Genomic DNA, 18,110 nt, shown 5'->3' with positions numbered 1-18,110 from the left:
GCTATTGAACCATTTTCTACCTCAAGTATAAACAAACCTATCAACATACAACATCAAGGTATCTCGTATAATGAAAAGTTCATAAGTGACACGTCACGTGCCCCAGACCAAACTGTGGCCAAGACGTAGTCCTTAGCGTAACAAATTCCAGTGTTAGATTTTCGAAAAGCCTCATGCCATCTTTTTCTACTTCCTGCTCACCAACGCGTCAGCAACAAAAGTTTATATATATATATATATATATATATATATATATATATATATATATATATATATATATATATATATATATAAACTTTTGCTTTTAAGGTTATTAGAACACAATTAATACAGGAAATTTATAAGGAGATTTATTCCTTTGTCCTCGTCTATGGTTATTGACTATATTGTTTAATATTCGTAACTAAAGTATTCTAGTCTTGCGCCCAAATTGTAAGCAGATTCTGCTGCCTCGTTATTAGTTCCGGCAGCTCTTCTGTTTCGGACAAGCTGTCATCACCCCACTATGCTCTGCTGTCGTACTATCTGTTGCGTACTCTCGACGCAAATCACGCTGCACAATTGTAAGTAAATTGTACCTGTTGAAAAGGACAACACAAACCACCAATTGTTGCTGTGTGAGCACCATCTCGACTTGACACTGGGTAATGAACCAGTGACCGAACTAGCTGCACCTGGCAGACTCATGGACCAACAATATGAAATGGCAACCTATAACTGATGCCAAAGTATACTTTTAGTTTCCATGCGTAAGCTAAAAATCACTCCAAGTGCCTATCTCCATTGATGTAGAAGATCTAGCCTTGCGGATTCGAATGAATCATTTTGAAACAAATATTTTATTCGTCCTGAGCGTACAGTCTGACATAAATCAGCTGGCATCTGAGGTTAGAGATCCATTTACCTGCAGGCATACGCCAGACTGCTCCCCTATCAGCGACCACGTAAACGACTCGGAACTGTCTGTCTCCTAATGAGCTCGTTCCATTTCATACTGCTTTACAACGTTACTCCCAGACATTTGGTAGATGTGATTGTTTCAAGGAGCAGTCTACTAATGCTGTATTGGAATGTTACAGAATGTTGTTTCTTACTCATCCGCATTAACTTAGATTATTTTTTAAATTTAGAGCAAACCTTTAAGGAATACATGTAGTGGGAAGCTGTAGTTAGTATCCCCAGTCCTAAACAGACCTCTGCAAAATGTTCTTGATTTCACACCATAAATTATTCATATTAAACGATTTTTAGATTCGGAAAACTTTAGCTGGCCTGATGGCTACCCCAAAAAAGTGAAGCTGTATTGCATTATGGAATTATCAAAACATAAGAAGGTAAGCATAGTGCACATTTGTTCTACATCTGTGATTTACGTATCTACATCTACATCTACATACATACTCCGCAATCCACCATACGGTGCGTGGCGGAGGGTAGCTCGTACCACAACTAGCATCTTCTCTCCCTGTTCCACTCCCAAACATAACGAGGGAAAAATGACTGCCTATATGCCTCTGTACGAGCCCTAATCTCTCTTATCTTTGTGGTCTTTCCGCGAAATGTAAGTTGGCGGCAGGAAAATTGTACTGCAGTCAGCCTCAAATGCTGGTTCTCTAAATTTCCTCAGTGGCGATTCACGAAAAGAACGCCTCCTTTCCTCTAGAGACTCCCACCCGAGTTCCTGAAGCATTTCCGTAACACTCGCGTGATGATCAAACCTACCAGTAACAAATCTAGCAGCCCGCTTCTGAATTGTTTCTATGTCCTCCCTCAATCCGACCTGATAGGGATCCCAAACGCTCGAGCAGTATTCAGGAATAGGTCGTATTAGTGTTTTATAAGCGGTCTCCTTTACAGATGAACTACATCTTCTCAAAATTCTACCAATGAACCGAAGACGACTATCCGCCTTCCCCACAACTGCCATTACATGCTTGTCCCACCTCATATCGCTCTGCAATGTTACACCCAAATATTTAATCGATGTGACTGTGTCGAGCGCTACACTACTAATGGAGTATTCAAACATTACAGGATTCTTTTTCCTATTCATCTGCATTAATTTACATTTATCTATATTTAGAGTTAGCTCCCATTCTTTACACCAATCACAAATCCTGTCCAAGTCATCTTGTATCCTCCTACAGTCACTCAACAACGACACCTTCCCGTACACCACAGCATCATCAGCAAACAGCCGCACATTGCTATCCACCCTATCCAAAAGATCATTTATGTAGATAGAAAACAACAGCGGACCTACCACACTTCCCTGGGGCACTCCAGATGATACCCTCACCTCCGATGAACACTTATACGTAATCTGAAGTTGAATTTACTCATAGAATTAGTACTTAATATTTTATTGAAACTTACGTTATAACTTCTACTCGTGATGGAGGGTGGGAAACATACGAGACGTTACAAAAAAACACGGCCGTAGCCTACTGGATGTGAAATAATGAGTGGGGATTTCGTGTACGACTCGCTGTGGCTTCGTGACTTCAAACGCGCTACCCGTCAGCTGTCACATTGCCTGCCCCCCGCGGCCCAGCACTTTGCACTGCGCCTAGCCTGCTGGCTACCCGCGCCGCTCGCCGTGTTGCAGCTGGACCCCGGGGCGCGGATGGCGGTGCTGGTGCACATCCACGGCGGCTCCTACATCGCGGGGTCGCCGCTGCTGGCGCGCCCCGGCTTCATGTTGGAGCACGACCTGCTGCTCGTCACCGTCCAGTACCGCCTCTTCGTGCCAGGTCAGTCACAAGGGGCACGCACACGCTCGGTACTTACAAACAATACCTGCTTATCAAACCTTCCATGCAGTTAAGCGGCTGTCACACCATCGACAACATTACCGTATCGCAGTGCCTGCGTTATTCCGAATAATTCCGACTACAGCCGTTATGAAAACATGAAAAACTGGATGAAGAGTTGGTGAAGTTTATCCTTATATGGATATGGTGTCTGGACATGTTCAAAAGAACAGACACCATTGATGACCTACAGTCGTCTAGAACGAATTTAGAATTATATGAATACCTTCAGCTGCTGACGTGCGTTGATATACAGGGTGTTACAAAAAGGTACGGCCAAACTTTCAGGAAACATTCCTCACACACAAATAAAGAAAAGATGTTATGTGGACATGAGTCCGGAAACGCTTAATTTCCATGTTAGAGCTCATTTTAATTTCGTCAGTATGTACTGTACTTCCTCGATTCACCGCCAGTTGGCCCAATTGAAGGAAGGTAATGTTGACTTCGGTGCTTGTGTTGACATGCGACTCATTGCTCTACAGTACCAGCATCAAGCACATCAGTACGTAGCATCAACAGGTTAGTGTTCATCACGAACGTGGTTTTGCAGTCAGAGAAATGTTTACAAATGCGGAGGTGGCAGATGCCCATTTGATGTATGAATTAGCACGGGGCAATAGCCGTGGCGCGGTACGTTTGTATCGAGACAGATTTTCAGAACGAAAGTGTCCCGACAGGAAGACGTTCGAAGCAATTGATCGCCGTCTTATGGAGCACAGAACATTCCAGCCTATGACTCGCGACTGGGGAAGACCTAGAACGACGAGGACACCTGCAATGGACGAGGCAATTCTTCGTGCAGTTGACGATAACCCTAATGTCAGCGTCAGAGAAGTTGCTGCTGTACAAGGTAACGTCGACCACGTCGCTGTATGGAGAGTGCTACGGGAGAACCAGTTGTTTCCGTACCATGTACAGCGTGTGCAGGCACTATCAGCAGCTGATTGGCCTCCACGGGTACACTTCTGCGAATGGTTCATCCAACAATGTGTCAATCCTCATTTCAGTGCAAATGTTCTCTTTACGGATGAGGCTTCATTCCAACGTGATAAAATTGTAAATTTTTACAATCGACATGTGTGAGCTGACGAGAATCCGCACGCAATTGTGCAATCACGTCATCAACATAGATTTTCTGTGAACGTTTGGGCAGGCATTGTTGGTTATGTCTTGATTGGGTCCCATGTTCTGCCACTTACGCTCAATGGAGCACGTTATCCTGATTTCATACCGGATACTGTACCTGTGCTGCTAGAACATGTGCCTTTACAAGTACTACACAACATGTGGTTCATGCACGATGGAGCTCCTGCACATTTCAGTCGAAGTGTTCGTACGCTTCTCAACAACAGATTCGGTTAACGATGGATTGGTAGAGGCGGACCAATTCCATGGCCTCCACGCTCTCCTGACCTAAACCCTCTTGACTTTCATTTATGGGGGCATTTGAAAGCTCTTGCCTACTCAACCCCGGTACCAAATGTAGAGACTCTTCGTGCTCGTATTGTGGACGGCTGTGATACAATACGCCATTCTCCACGGCTGCATCAGCGCATCAGGGATTCCATGTGACAGAGGGCGGATGCATGTATCCTCACTAACGGAGGACATTTTGAACATTTCCTGTAACAAAGTGTTTGAAGTCACGCTGGTACGTTCTGTTGCTGTGTGTTTCCATTCCATGGGAGGACATTTTGAACATTTCCTGTAACAAAGTGTTTGAAGTCACGCTGGTACGTTCTGTTGCTGTGTGTTTCCATTCCATGATTAATGTGATTTGAAGAGAAGTAATAAAATGAGGTCTAACGGAAAGTAAGCGTTTCCGGACACATGTCCACATAACATATTTTCTTTCTTTGTGTGTGAGGAATGTTTCCTGAAAGTTCGGCCGTACCTTTTTGTAACACCCTGTATATCAACAGGGACGTGAGAAAATGTGTGCCTCGACCGGGACTCGAACCCAGGATCTCCTGCCTGCATGGCAGACGCTCTGTCCATCTGAGCCACAGAGGATAGTGCGACTGCAGGGTCTACCTCGCGCACTCCTCCCGCGAGACCCACATTCTCAGCTTGTATGTCCACACACTACATTCGTAGTGTCCCACCCCAACACACTCATTACTCGTGGAAGACATTCTTACCAAGTCCCGTAAGAGTTCGGGGAATATGTGTGCATCCGTACAGAAGAAGGTCATGGCAGGTGTTACCAGAACTACACTCCTGGAAATGGAAAAAAGAACACATTGACACCGGTGTGTCAGACCCACCATACTTGCTCCGGACACTGCGAGAGGGCTGTACAAGCAATGATCACACGCACGGCACAGCGGACACACCAGGAACCGCGGTGTTGGCCGTCGAATGGCGCTAGCTGCGCAGCATTTGTGCACCGCCGCCGTCAGTGTCAGCCAGTTTGCCGTGGCATACGGAGCTCCATCGCAGTCTTTAACACTGGTAGCATGCCGCGACAGCGTGGACGTGAACCGTATGTGCAGTTGACGGACTTTGAGAGAGGGCGTATAGTGGGCATGCGGGAGGCCGGGTGGACGTACCGCCGAATTGCTCAACACGTGGGGCGTGAGGTCTCCACAGTACATCGATGTTGTCGCCAGTGGTCGGCGGAAGGTGCACGTGCCCGTCGACCTGGGACCGGACCGCAGCGACGCACTGATGCACGCCAAGACCGTAGGATCCTACGCAGTGCCGTAGGGGACCGCACCGCCACTTCCCAGCAAATTAGGGACACTGTTGGTCCTGGGGTATCGGCGAGGACCATTCGCAACCGTCTCCATGAAGCTGGGCTACGGTCCCGCACACCGTTAGGCCGTCTTCCGCTCACGCCCCAACATCGTGCAGCCCGCCTCCAGTGGTGTCGCGACAGGCGTGAATGGAGGGACGAATGGAGACGTGTCGTCTTCAGCGATGAGAGTCGCTTCTGCCTTGGTGCCAATGATGGTCGTATGCGTGTTTGGCGCCGTGCAGGTGAGCGCCACAATCAGGACTGCATACGACCGAGGCACACAGGGCCAACACCCGGCATCATGGTGTGGGGAGCGATCTCCTACACTGGCCGTACACCACTGGTGATCGTCGAGGGGACACTGAATAGTGCACGGTACATCCAAACCGTCATCGAACCCATCGTTCTACCATTCCTAGACCGGCAAGGGAACTTGCTGTTCCAACAGGACAATGCACGTCCGCATGTATCCCGTGCCACCCAACGTGCTCTAGAAGGTGTAAGTCAACTACCCTGGCCAGCACGATCTCCGGATCTGTCCCCCATTGAGCATGTTTGGGACTGGATGAAGCGTCGTCTCACGCGGTCTGCACGTCCAGCACGAACGCTGGTCCAACTGAGGCGCCAGGTGGAAATGGCATGGCAAGCCGTTCCACAGGACTACATCCAGCATCTCTACGATCGTCTCCATGGGAGAATAGCAGCCTGCATTGCTGCGAAAGGTGGATATACACTGTACTAGTGCCGACATTGTGCATGCTCTGTTGCCTGTGTCTATGTGCCTGTGGTTCTGTCAGTGTGATCATGTGCTGTATCTGACCCCAGGAATGTGTCAATAAAGTTTCCCCTTCCTGGGACAATGAATTCACGGTGTTCTTATTTCAATCTCCAGGAGTGTATATACTTATATGGATATGGTGTCTGTTCTTTGGGACATATAACTATATAGTTCAGGCAAAACCGGCCATGACCTTCTTCTTCTGTGCGGATGCACACATATTCCCCGAACTCTTACGGGACTTGGTAAGAATGTCTTCCACGAGTAATGAGTGTGTTGGGGTGGGACAATACGAATGTAGTGTGTGGACATACAAGGTGAGAATGTGGGTCTCGCGGGAGGCGTGAGCGAGATAGTCCCTGTAGTTACACTGTCGGCTGTGCCCTCGGTGGCTCAGATTGATAGAGCGTCTGCCATGGAAGCAGGAGATCCCGGATTCGAGTCCCGGTCGAGGCACACATTTTCACCTGTCCCCGTTGATATATATCAACGCCCGTTAGCAGATGAAGGTATTAATATAATTCTAAATTGGTGTAGTTTTGTCGTCATGTACTGACATCCACGTATTTTTTATTTGACGCCAACGTCTTCAAACAGAATGACGGAGTGGCTATGGATAGTCCTTTATGACCCGTAGTCACCAATTTATTTATGGAGGACTTCGAGGATATGGCACTGAGGACTTCGGCTTTGCAACAGACGTGCTTCTGGAGATATGTGGATGATGCCTTTTTCGTCTGGCCACATGGACGTGATGCTCTTAATAGATTTTTGGACCACTTCAACTGTCTTCATCCCAGCATTAAATTTACCATGGAGGTTGAAAGTGATGGGATGCTTCCATTTTTGGACGTTATGGTTTACAAAAAACCAGATGGTACTTTGGGACACAGTGCTCACCGATAGCCGACGCACACAGATCGGTATCTGCACTCTAAGAGTTGTCATCCACCACACCAACGCAGTGGCGTCCTTAGCATTTCCCTTTTCCGACGCGGACAGTTTAACCCAAGAACTTGCGCATTTGATTGCTGTTTTTAAGGAAAATGGATACTCTGATAAGTAGATCGTCTTGCTATAGAGTTTGGACCATCACCAGAGCTGCAAGAAGACGAACATAGATTGGTGGCCTTTATTTCTTATGCTGGCGGTATGGCACTACTCGGCTCTGTGAAAGATGGTTTGGGGCTTAGGAAACCCGGTGTATACGTGTCAATGTGGGAAGGCTTATATCGGTCGTTCGATTCGCACAGTACATTACCGGTGTGTGGAACATCGCCGTCACACGAGGCTGCAACAGTCGGAAAAATCGGCTGTAGCAGAACATTACCTAAATGAGGGACACAGTATGAAATTTGACGAAACTGTGATAGTTGCCAGTACTTCCGGTTTTTAGAACTGTATATAAACAGGCAATTGAAATTAGGTTGACGAATAATTTAATTATTAAAGACAATGAGTTTCCTCTTAGCAGGATGTGGAATCCTGTACTGCCCCGCATCAAAGCAGAACGTTCTTCGGTGGGGCCATTCCGAGTGTTCTAAAATCGTCCCTGAGTGCGATATATCGTTGCCGTCGGTGTTCTACTAAGGGCGGCTCCACCTGCCCAGTCCTGGAGGGAAGCAACCGTGATGGGCACCGAATTCGACCTGTACGGTATGGAGACCTATATACGAGGGCCGTTCAGAAAGTAACCTCCGGTTGATTTAAAAAAATACACCAAGTTAAATAAAAATATTTTAATATATACATCTTACAACTACATCTTTGCACTATTTTTCTACATAGTCTCCATAGCGATTGAGGCACTTATCGTATCTCTTCACAAGCTTTGAAATTCCTTCTGCATAAAAATCACCCGCTTGTGCCTGGAGCCAGCCATCTTTGAGCTCTTCGTCGTCATCAAACCGCTGTGACCCGAGCCATTTCTTCAAATGCATGAAGAGGTGATAATCACTTGGCGCCAGGTCTGGGCTGTAAGGTGGATGGTTGATAACGTCCCACTTGAAGGACTCAAGAAGGGCTGTTGTTCTGTGAGCAGAGTGAGGACGGGCGTTATCGTGCAAAAAAACGATACCGGAAGTCAGCATACCACGGCGTTTGTTCTGTATAGCCCGTCGTAACTTTTTTATTGTTTCACAGTACACGTCTTGATTAATGGTCGTACCACGTTCCATGAATTCAACCAACAACACCCCTTTGGCATCCCAAAACACCGTTGCCATCAGTTTTCTGGCAGAAAAATCTGGCGAGGCTTTTCTTGGTTTGGTAGGCGAATTTGAATGTGTCCACATCTTTGATTGTTCTTTTGTCTCAGGGTTCACGTACTTAATCCAGGTTTCGTCACCGGTCACGATTCTGTTTAACAATGGTTCTCCTTCGTCCTCATAACGTGACAGAAAGTCTAATGCAGAGGCCATTCTTTGAGTTTTGTGGTGGTCGGTAAGAATTTTGGGCACCCATCGTGCACAGAACTTACGGTAACCCAATCTTGCTGCCACTATCTCGTACAAGAGAGTCTTAGAAATCTGTGGAAAACCAGTAGACAACTCCGACATTGAGAAACGTCGATTTTCACGAACTTTTGCATCAACTGTCTGAACGAGTTCGTCAGTCACCAATGATGGTCTACCACTCCTCTCTTCATCATGAACGTTTTCTCGTCCACTTTTAAATAAACGTACCCATTCACGGACAACTCCTTCACTCATAACTCTTGGTCCGTACACGGCACAAAGCTCACGATGAATAGCTGCTGCAGAATATCCTTTGGCTGTAAAAAACCTTATGACAGCACGCACTTCACATTTGGCGGGGTTTTCTATTGCAGCACACATTTCAAACTGCCACAAAAACTAAACTAGCGCAGGTACGACGTTCACTCGACCACGGCTTGATGCCGACTGACCTGTTGAGTGCGTGAACGCACAGATGGCGTCGCTACTCCCCCCACAACCCGCACTGTGACCAATCGGAGGTTACTTTCTGAACCGCCCTCGTACAAGGTCGATTTGCAGCCTGGCGCTTAACCGCACCCTCAACCGTCAGCTCACCTGGACTCCTCATCTGACATACAGCAGAAAGCCTGTACCCTGCCTCCGCCTCCTAAAACTCCTGTCTGCCAGGACTTGGGGATTGCGTCCTTCCACCATCCTCCACACCTACAAATCCCTAATCCGCCCTATCCTTTGTTATGTTGTTATGCTAGCGTTGCCTGGATCTCTGCCCCTCCCCCCCCCCCCTTCCCGCTTTTATGAAGCCATCCAAATCTGTGAACGCCATGCGCTCCACCTTGCCTTCCATATCTGCCTTCCGTTCACCACACAGATCCTGTACAAACTCATCTCCTTCCTCCATCTCCTCCTTTTCCTCCAACGTATCCAAATCCTTTACACTGCCTGCCCTGGTGTCCCCCTTCCTCTCCACCCCCTGCCCCTTGCCGCGCCTCTACACGGTATCCCTCCCTCTCTCCACCTCCAAAACCTCTATATCATTCATCAAACACCTCCCCCTCCCAGATGATGAACCTTGCTGCCGGCCGTTGTGGCCGAGCGGTTCTAGGCGCTTCAGTCCGGAACCCCGCTGCTGCTACAGTTGCAGGTTCGAATCCTGCCTCAGGCATGGATGTGTGAGGTGTCCTTAGGTTAGTTAGGTTTAAGTAGTTCTAACTCTAGTGAACTGATGACCTCAGATGTTAAGTCCCATAGTGCTCAGATCCATTTGATGAACTTTGCTGTGTTGTTTACCCCTCCTCCCAACTGTAGCCCGGCCTTGTTTCCTCCCCTCCCCAGGACTCCCCTTTCCCATCCCCTCCTTCCCCCTGAGACGTTTATCTACCTTTCCCCCCTGAGTCTCTGCACTCCCTCCTCAACTGTTTTCCTCTCCCGTCCTTTCCCGTCCCTTCGGTGCGCTCCCACCTGATCCCACATTCCCCTTCTATCCCCCCCCCTTCTAGCAACGCCTCTTCCCCCCCTCCCCCTATTCCATTCACTTTCGTATCCGCACCCCTGGCAGATCCTCCCAGACTTTATTCATCGTCATGTGTGCTGCGTCAGTTATCTGTTCTGTGAATTTCTGAAGTGTCATCAAGTAGTGTGGTTTTTAATCGTGCGCTCGACTTGTATATAGTTTTGGCGTCAGTGGTTTTTCTGCGCTGCGCCGCCCGTCACATGGCTGTTTTAATCGTTATGAAATTTTTCATGTTCCTGCCAACCTTTTACTTATGTCTGGCTCTGTGTTTTAATTCTGACAGTGTGCGGTTTCTGTTTAAAAAATTTCTCCCATTATGTTCCCTCCTGTATATGTTCAACCATTTCTCCTTTTTATTGGTTTAAATGTCCTCCTGTCTGATTGTAAAATCTCTAGGCTGAAGAGCAGCGCCTATGCTGCTGCCAGTCCGCCCCTGGTAGAGAGCTAAAATGACAATAAAGGGAAAAAAAAGCCTGACGTCAGTTCTCAGCGGGACTCATCAGCAGAAGCAGCGTTCTCGTGAAGATGGCTAACAGTTGGATCCCCCAAATATTGAATCGAGTTGATTTTAGGAAAAACTGAAGAGATTTTCAACACTTATTACGTCGGGAAAGCCTACGAAGTCACATGAAATGTATTCGTAGCTGCGAATATGGACAGCCATCAGCAGTATAATGGAATGACAAAAAAGAACATTTGTGCCGTAAATGGACTCGAACCCGGATTTCCCGCGTATCGCGAGTGTGCGCCTTACATTTGGCTATCCGAGCACGACTTACGGACAGCACAATCTTCCATGTGTCGTCAACCATGCGTTCACAACCAGTACTCGTACATCCATTATGTATATTCACAGTGTCAGCGGATAAACACGATATTGCAGTGTCTGTGGTGTTCTGAATTACAATATAATGTTCCTTCGGACAAGCAAGCGCCGTATTTATCCGCCGACACCGGGCAAGCGACATTCAAGTAAAAGTCTTCTCTGTACGGGAATATACTGTACATAATATATGCACGTTTATAGATTGTAGACGTATCGCTGAGGACATGTGGGAGATTGAGCCTGTCCATGAGTCGTGCTCGGACAGCCCAATGGTAAGATTACTACGAGCGGGAAACCCGGGGGCAGTCCCGGCGGTTCGGCGCAGATTTTTACTGTCGTCCTTTCATTATACAGCTGATGAAATCCCATTCTCAATCGCGAATACATTTCATTTATATCAATAACATTGTCATTTAGCAACGCGCATTTACAAGCTTAAAATGTCCAACAAGCACAAGAAAACATATGCCACTATTGGATTTAGCTACAGCTAGTAAACAACAGAAAACAACGACAAAGATGAAATGGGCCCAACAATGGCTGAAAAAAGGAGCGGACTTTTATGTTAATTTATTGAATGAAATCGTAACCACGGACCCAAAAGATTTCATAAACTACACTCAGATGATTCCTGCGTCTTATGACAAATTATTAATGTTGATACAACATAAAATGGAGAATAAAACTAAGTTAATTGGAGAGGGCATTGCAGTCACAGCCTGGTGACGAGCAGGTCAGTCGATTCCTTGAAGCTTAGTGCTGCAATATCAACAAACAGAATTAGCAGTATTGTTATTGAGACCTGTGAAGTAATTATATCTGTCCTGCAATGATGTATGCAGTTAATGAACGTAAAATATTTTTTAACTTTTATGATAATGTAGTGAGGCTCACATGTACTTCGCAGATATCTTGCCAGTTATTCTATATATATGACATACTTCTCGAATTGCAAGCCTTTTCCACACCGCCCTGTAATTCAACAAGCTAATAGTCTACTACGTTTTCAGATTAACAGAGAAAGGAGTGCCTTAGTGAATCCTCCACTGACTACCCCAAAGGGGTAAATATAGCGATTACCCCTATATAGCCCTGTTTCATTAAAATACAACTTGAAAACGGCTTCTGAGGAATGATGCGCACAAAAACAAACTGAAAATATAAACAGTGCACGCAAACGCCATGTGGTTGTTTGATGAAGCTCTATCAGCATATGACTGTCAAACCATCCATTCTCAACTTCACATGCTCAGTACGTATTGACGATACTGAGACTATTGTTAGGGCAATTTATAATATTGATAACACATCAATACACGCCCTCATAGTAAATATATTGACGGTTTGACCGTGTTATTGAACATGTGGGGGCGCCTAAAATAGAGTACTTGGTGATAATAAACTAATATTCAAAAAATAAAATTTAATGAAAGCATTACCGTAGCCGAGATAGATACAAAACCAACTACCACCTCGGTTGTGTACGTTCATATGCCCACTTTCGCCTCAGAAGATGGAGAGACTGAAAGAACATACGAGAGATAAAACGAATTATTCACGTAGTTAAGGGAGAGAAAATTTAACTGTCTTGAGGGCTGAGTTCAAAAGTAGGATAAATGAAGAGAACGCAAAGTAATAGGATGTGCACTGGGAATATCAATGAAAAGGGAGACAGTCTGGTAGAATTTTGCACAGAATTAATTAGTTATTTCGTTTCATATGCCATGGATCATTAGTATGATTTATCATAATGTTGTAGAACGAGTCATTTTACATTCACATCACACATGCGTATGCAAATATGGCTACATGCGTAAAATTTACAAGCTTCTTTAATTAAGATTTGAGTTACTAATTCCTACGCACCACCTTGACACATTACAAAAATAGAAACTCTTCTACGGAATAGAAAAAGTTATCCAGTACAAACTTTTTTGGTTTGTTTTCAAAATTAATTTTACTATCTGTTAGACATTATATCATTGTGTAGGTAATCAAAAATTTTGGTTGTAGCATTGTGCACCCCCTTCTTTTGCTAAATACAACTTAATGTGGAGCGATGAATGGAATTTTTTCTTCTGTTATTGCAATTGTGTACATAACTGTTCATTTTGAATAGCAGTAGGTTACTTACAGCAACAGCACAATTTAACCACGAAAGAAAGTTGTAAATGTGGAAGAGATGTGGAGACACTGAAGTTTTAGACAGCTTACTTAGTGGTAAGATGTTTCGAAACCAAATTTTCAATTGCAAAACACTTCCAGGAGCAGATGAAGACTCTGACCATAATTTTTGGCTAACTGCACATTAAAAGTGAAGGAATTACACGAAGGTAGAAAATTAAGGAGATAAGATCTGGATAAACTGAAATAACTACGTGGTGTTGAAAGTATTAGACAAATATTGATTGAAACAGCGGAAAGGGAACAGAAACGAATGGGTAACTTTGAGAGACGAAATTTTGAGGTAAGCAGAGGACCAAGTAGGAAAAAGACAAAGCCCAATAACTCCATGTGTAGCACCTCAAATATCGAGAGCATCCCGTAAATCGTCGTATCGTATAATCAGCAATAATCAAAGAAAGATAGTTATGTAATTTAATTTGTGATATAATTATCCAGACTTCTCTGGGTACAGGAAGAGCTCTGCCCAAAGCTACACCCTGACAGCATTAGTTGTTTATTCCTAATTAATATCGACAAGATGGTGGCTAACGAGAAGGAACCATTGTGCAGTTTGAACGTGGCTCTTTCGTTAGAAGGTCGTCTTCATTACACACTGTGAGTGCCACCAGATGTTTCTCATGCTGGGTGAGGCACAATGAGAACAGAGACCAAGCAGACGATGCAGAACATTTGTACTGAAAAGTACCTAAATCAGAATACTTCTCTGTCGGAGGAAATTTGATGACTACAGTAGTTTGTGAAAGTTCGTCGTTAGCATGGAATTTACACCAGACAAAACTTACGATAAAGGCTGTAATGATAAAATAGTCAAACTTTACTATTCACTTGGAAACAGAACAAGGTCTATGGTTTACTTTGTAGAAGAATGTTGTACGAAGATCAGGTTGACAGCTGATGTCCAAGCCCCAGTCATTCCTGATTCATAAGCCATGCCCTGGTACTGGTGGCGAAGGACACTGACCACGGACGGCCCTAAATATCCAGCCCACGTAGTGATACTAGAGCAACTATTTGCGATCACGGGGCCCTCATAAGCAAACGAGTCCACAGTGCCGGCGACCGCTAGCGAAGCTCACACTGCTGCCTGCTGGCCTAGTCATCGCACTTCATTGAAGTTCTGTCGTCTGCTGATATAACCCCTTCCAGGTTAGGCCACTCGCATATCACAGGTGTGAGATGAGTTGCAGGTCTGTCAGGCAAGCGGCCCTTACACCATACAACGGTCCCCTAGGACCTTAGGGAAGCGACAGAGAGTTGCAGAGTTGGCAGTCTCCTGTTTTTTGGAGTCTGAGCTAATGAAACAGAGAGCACGCCTCGCCTTTAGCTCACGTTGTGGCTACGCTTCATCTTGGTGGTGACATGTTATGCGACACAGAAGATGGACCGTTAAAACAAAAGCGTTAGCATAGGCAATCAATCTTTGCCTGTTTTATGACACAGGAATGTTTAGCAACTGTTAGCGGAGGATGTCAAGTACACCTCTGCACATTAAGCCATGTGTTACAGAATAGTAATTTCACCGACCGCATCCCGATGTTGTTCGCAATTCGCCGCCGATGCAGCTGCCGCAGCACCAAATACTGTCACTTCCCCTCTAGAACTCGCACTAGTTGGGAGTTCAGTTTTCCACAACAGTCTCATTCCTACTCTATCTTCTTACTCTTTCCAACCATTCCAATATTTCGGCATGTTTAGTGCAGTGAAGACTGCTGTTATTTGCCAGTGATTTCCTTCTGTGCAAATCTCATCGTTTATTGAATAAAACAACTGTGTTGTTTTCCATCTGTGTGACTTTTTTCTGTCAATTTATTGAACCTGCTATCCTGGTGCTCTCTAATTTTCTGCTGTGCAATTATTCCAGCCAAAATCATGTTCTAGAACGAAACCTCCATGCTTGTAAGTATGAAATGGATCCGATCCCAATTGCCAGCAATTTTAGCAAATAACCACAGCCGCCAACCGACCTAGCACAAAGTTAACACCAGCGCCATTCATTAAAGCAACGCACAGTTCAACACGTGGATAACGCAGCTGACATTGGTTGTAACTGCCGAAAAGAGAAAACATAAAAATATAACAAATGAAGCAGACGAAAGAGGAAAATATTAAAAGATAGTGCAAAATGGCTAGGCACAAATGACTAGAGGAGAAATGAAAAGCAGTAGAAGCACGCATGGCTGTTGGAGATACAGATGCCGCCTGTCGGGAAATTAGAGGGATCTTTGGAGGAAACGGAAGCGGACGTATGAATATCAAGAGCCCAAATGAGAAGCAAGTACTATGCACAGAAGGTAAAGCTTAGAGGTGAAAGGAATATGTAAGAAAATAATACAAGGAAAACGGATTTGAAGACATTATTTAGAAAGAGAAGAGGAATTAAACTACATGAAGATGTGATATGCTACTGCGAAAATAATTTGACAGATATTGATAGTCGAAAAGAGGCTCCTGAATTAGGCGCCACTCTCCCAGAATCGTTGAGACCCAAACCGTTTCCACGTGGCCTGCAAGATATATGAGACCGGCGAAATACTGTTAGACTTCACAATGAATATAATAATTCCACATCTAATGAATGCAGGTGCTGACAGGTGTGAATAATGCCGAAGCATCAGTTTAATGAATTCTTCGTCTTCAGGCGCGTACAGAAAGAGGTGGCGCAGTGGTTAGCACACTGGACTCGGGTTCGGAAGGACGACGGTTAAAGCCCGCGTCCGTTCATAAAGGTTTAGGTTTTCCGTGATTTCCCAAAATCGCTACAGGCAAATGCCGGGATGGTTTCTATGAGAGAGCACGGCCGATTTGCTCCCCACGTTTGACACAATCCGAGCTAGTACTCCGTCTCTAGTGATCTCGATGTCTACGAGAAGTTAAAACCAATCTTCCTTCCTTTTTTTATTTTTTTATTAAGGCGCGTTCTTCTGGAGGAGATTGGCGGTCCACGTATCCAGCTCTGGACGTGACGTTGGAGCATGGAAGCCATCTTCTGGCATGCAATTGTACCATCTCAGAATATCATTCAGCCACGAGTTCCTTCGTCTTCCGGCAGACCTTCTCCCTTTATTTTCCCTTCAATGACGAGTTATAAGAACTGATATCTTTTGCCTCTTATAATGTATCCTAGATATTTAGTTTTCCTTTGTTTTACCATGATAATAGTTCTTTTTGATTTTCAATCCAATGAAAGACTTTTTAGTTTTCAGCACGCGAGGTATGCGTAAGAGACAGCGATACAGATACATTTCAAAAGCATCAGTTCTTTTCTGTAGGTCAAGGATCCGGCTTTCGCATCCATAGAGAAAAATGGAGAACACGCATTCTCAGTTGCAGACTAAGAGCAGATGTTTTGAAAAGTTTCTTGATGCTAATAAATTGACTTCTGGCCTGTTCTATTCTAGATCTGATCTCTTTCTTGCGGTCAGACTGCATAGTGCCCTGTTCAATCTTATTTCCTATTATTGACAAGGCTGCTTGCACTGTTCTCTTAGAGAAGACTACAACCTTGGACTTGTAAGTGTTGACAAACATGTTAAACTCATCACTGCGCGAGATTAAATTATCTGTCCTCATCTGCGTACGTAATATTGTTACTTAGCTTTCCATATACACTCCTGGAAATTGAAATAAGAACACCGTGAATTCATTGCCCCAGGAAGGGGAAACTTTATTGACACATTCCTGGGGTCAGATACATCACATGATCACACTGACAGAACCACAGGCACATAGACACAGGCAACAGAGCATGCACAATGTCGGCACTAGTACAGTGTATATCCACCTTTCGCAGCAATGCAGGCTGCTATTCTCCCATGGAGACGATCGTAGAGATGCTGGATGTAGTCCTGTGGAACGGCTTGCCATGCCATTTCCACCTGGCGCCTCAGTTGGACCAGCGTTCGTGCTGGACGTGCAGACCGCGTGAGACGACGCTTCATCCAGTCCCAAACATGCTCAATGGGGGACAGATCCGAAGATCTTGCTGGCCAGGGTAGTTGACTTACACCTTCTAGAGCACGTTGGGTGGCACGGGATACATGCGGACGTGCATTGTCCTGTTGGAACAGCAAGTTCCCTTGCCGGTCTAGGAATGGTAGAACGATGGGTTCGATGACGGTTTGGATGTACCGTGCACTATTCAGTGTCCCCTCGACGATCACCAGTGGTGTACGGCCAGTGTAGGAGATCGCTCCCCACACCATGATGCCGGGTGTTGGCCCTGTGTGCCTCGGTCGTATGCAGTCCTGATTGTGGCGCTCACCTGCACGGCGCCAAACACGCATACGACCATCATTGGCACCAAGGCAGAAGCGACTCTCATCGCTGAAGACGACACGTCTCCATTCGTCCCTCCATTCACGCCTGTCGCGACACCACTGGAGGCGGGCTGCACGATGTTGGGGCGTGAGCGGAAGACGGCCTAACGGTGTGCGGGACCGTAGCCCAGCTTCATGGAGACGGTTGCGAATGGTTCTCGCCGATACCCCAGGAGCAACAGTGTCCCTAATTTGCTGGGAAGTGGCGGTGCGGTCCCCTACGGCACTGCGTAGGATCCTACGGTCTTGGCGTGCATCCGTGCGTCGCTGCGGTCCGGTCCCAGGTCGACGGGCACGTGCACCTTCCGCCGACCACTGGCGACAACATCGATGTACTGTGGAGACCTCACGCCCCACGTGTTGAGCAATTCGGCGGTACGTCCACCCGGCCTCCCGCATGCCCACTATACGCCCTCGCCCAAAGTCCGTCAACTGCACATACGGTTCACGTCCACGCTGTCGCGGCATGCTACCAGTG

The 18,110-nt window shown here is 45.9% G+C and overlaps 1 protein-coding gene across 1 annotated transcript in view; it reads left to right on the top strand.

Annotated features, from left to right (window-relative positions):
* Positions 1 to 18,110, top strand: part of LOC126194891 (cholinesterase 1-like) — a 348,159-nt gene that overhangs the window by 252,387 nt on the left and 77,662 nt on the right. The window contains exon 4 of the mRNA XM_049933240.1: positions 2,609 to 2,753. Within this exon, the coding sequence (XP_049789197.1) occupies positions 2,609 to 2,753 (145 nt within the window). The remainder of the gene's footprint in view (positions 1 to 2,608; positions 2,754 to 18,110) is intronic.

This window comes from Schistocerca nitens, chromosome 7, assembly GCF_023898315.1.
Source record: "Schistocerca nitens isolate TAMUIC-IGC-003100 chromosome 7, iqSchNite1.1, whole genome shotgun sequence".
Classification (NCBI taxonomy): Eukaryota; Metazoa; Arthropoda; class Insecta; order Orthoptera; family Acrididae; genus Schistocerca; species Schistocerca nitens.
This window is presented reverse-complemented; position numbering and strand designations above follow the sequence as displayed.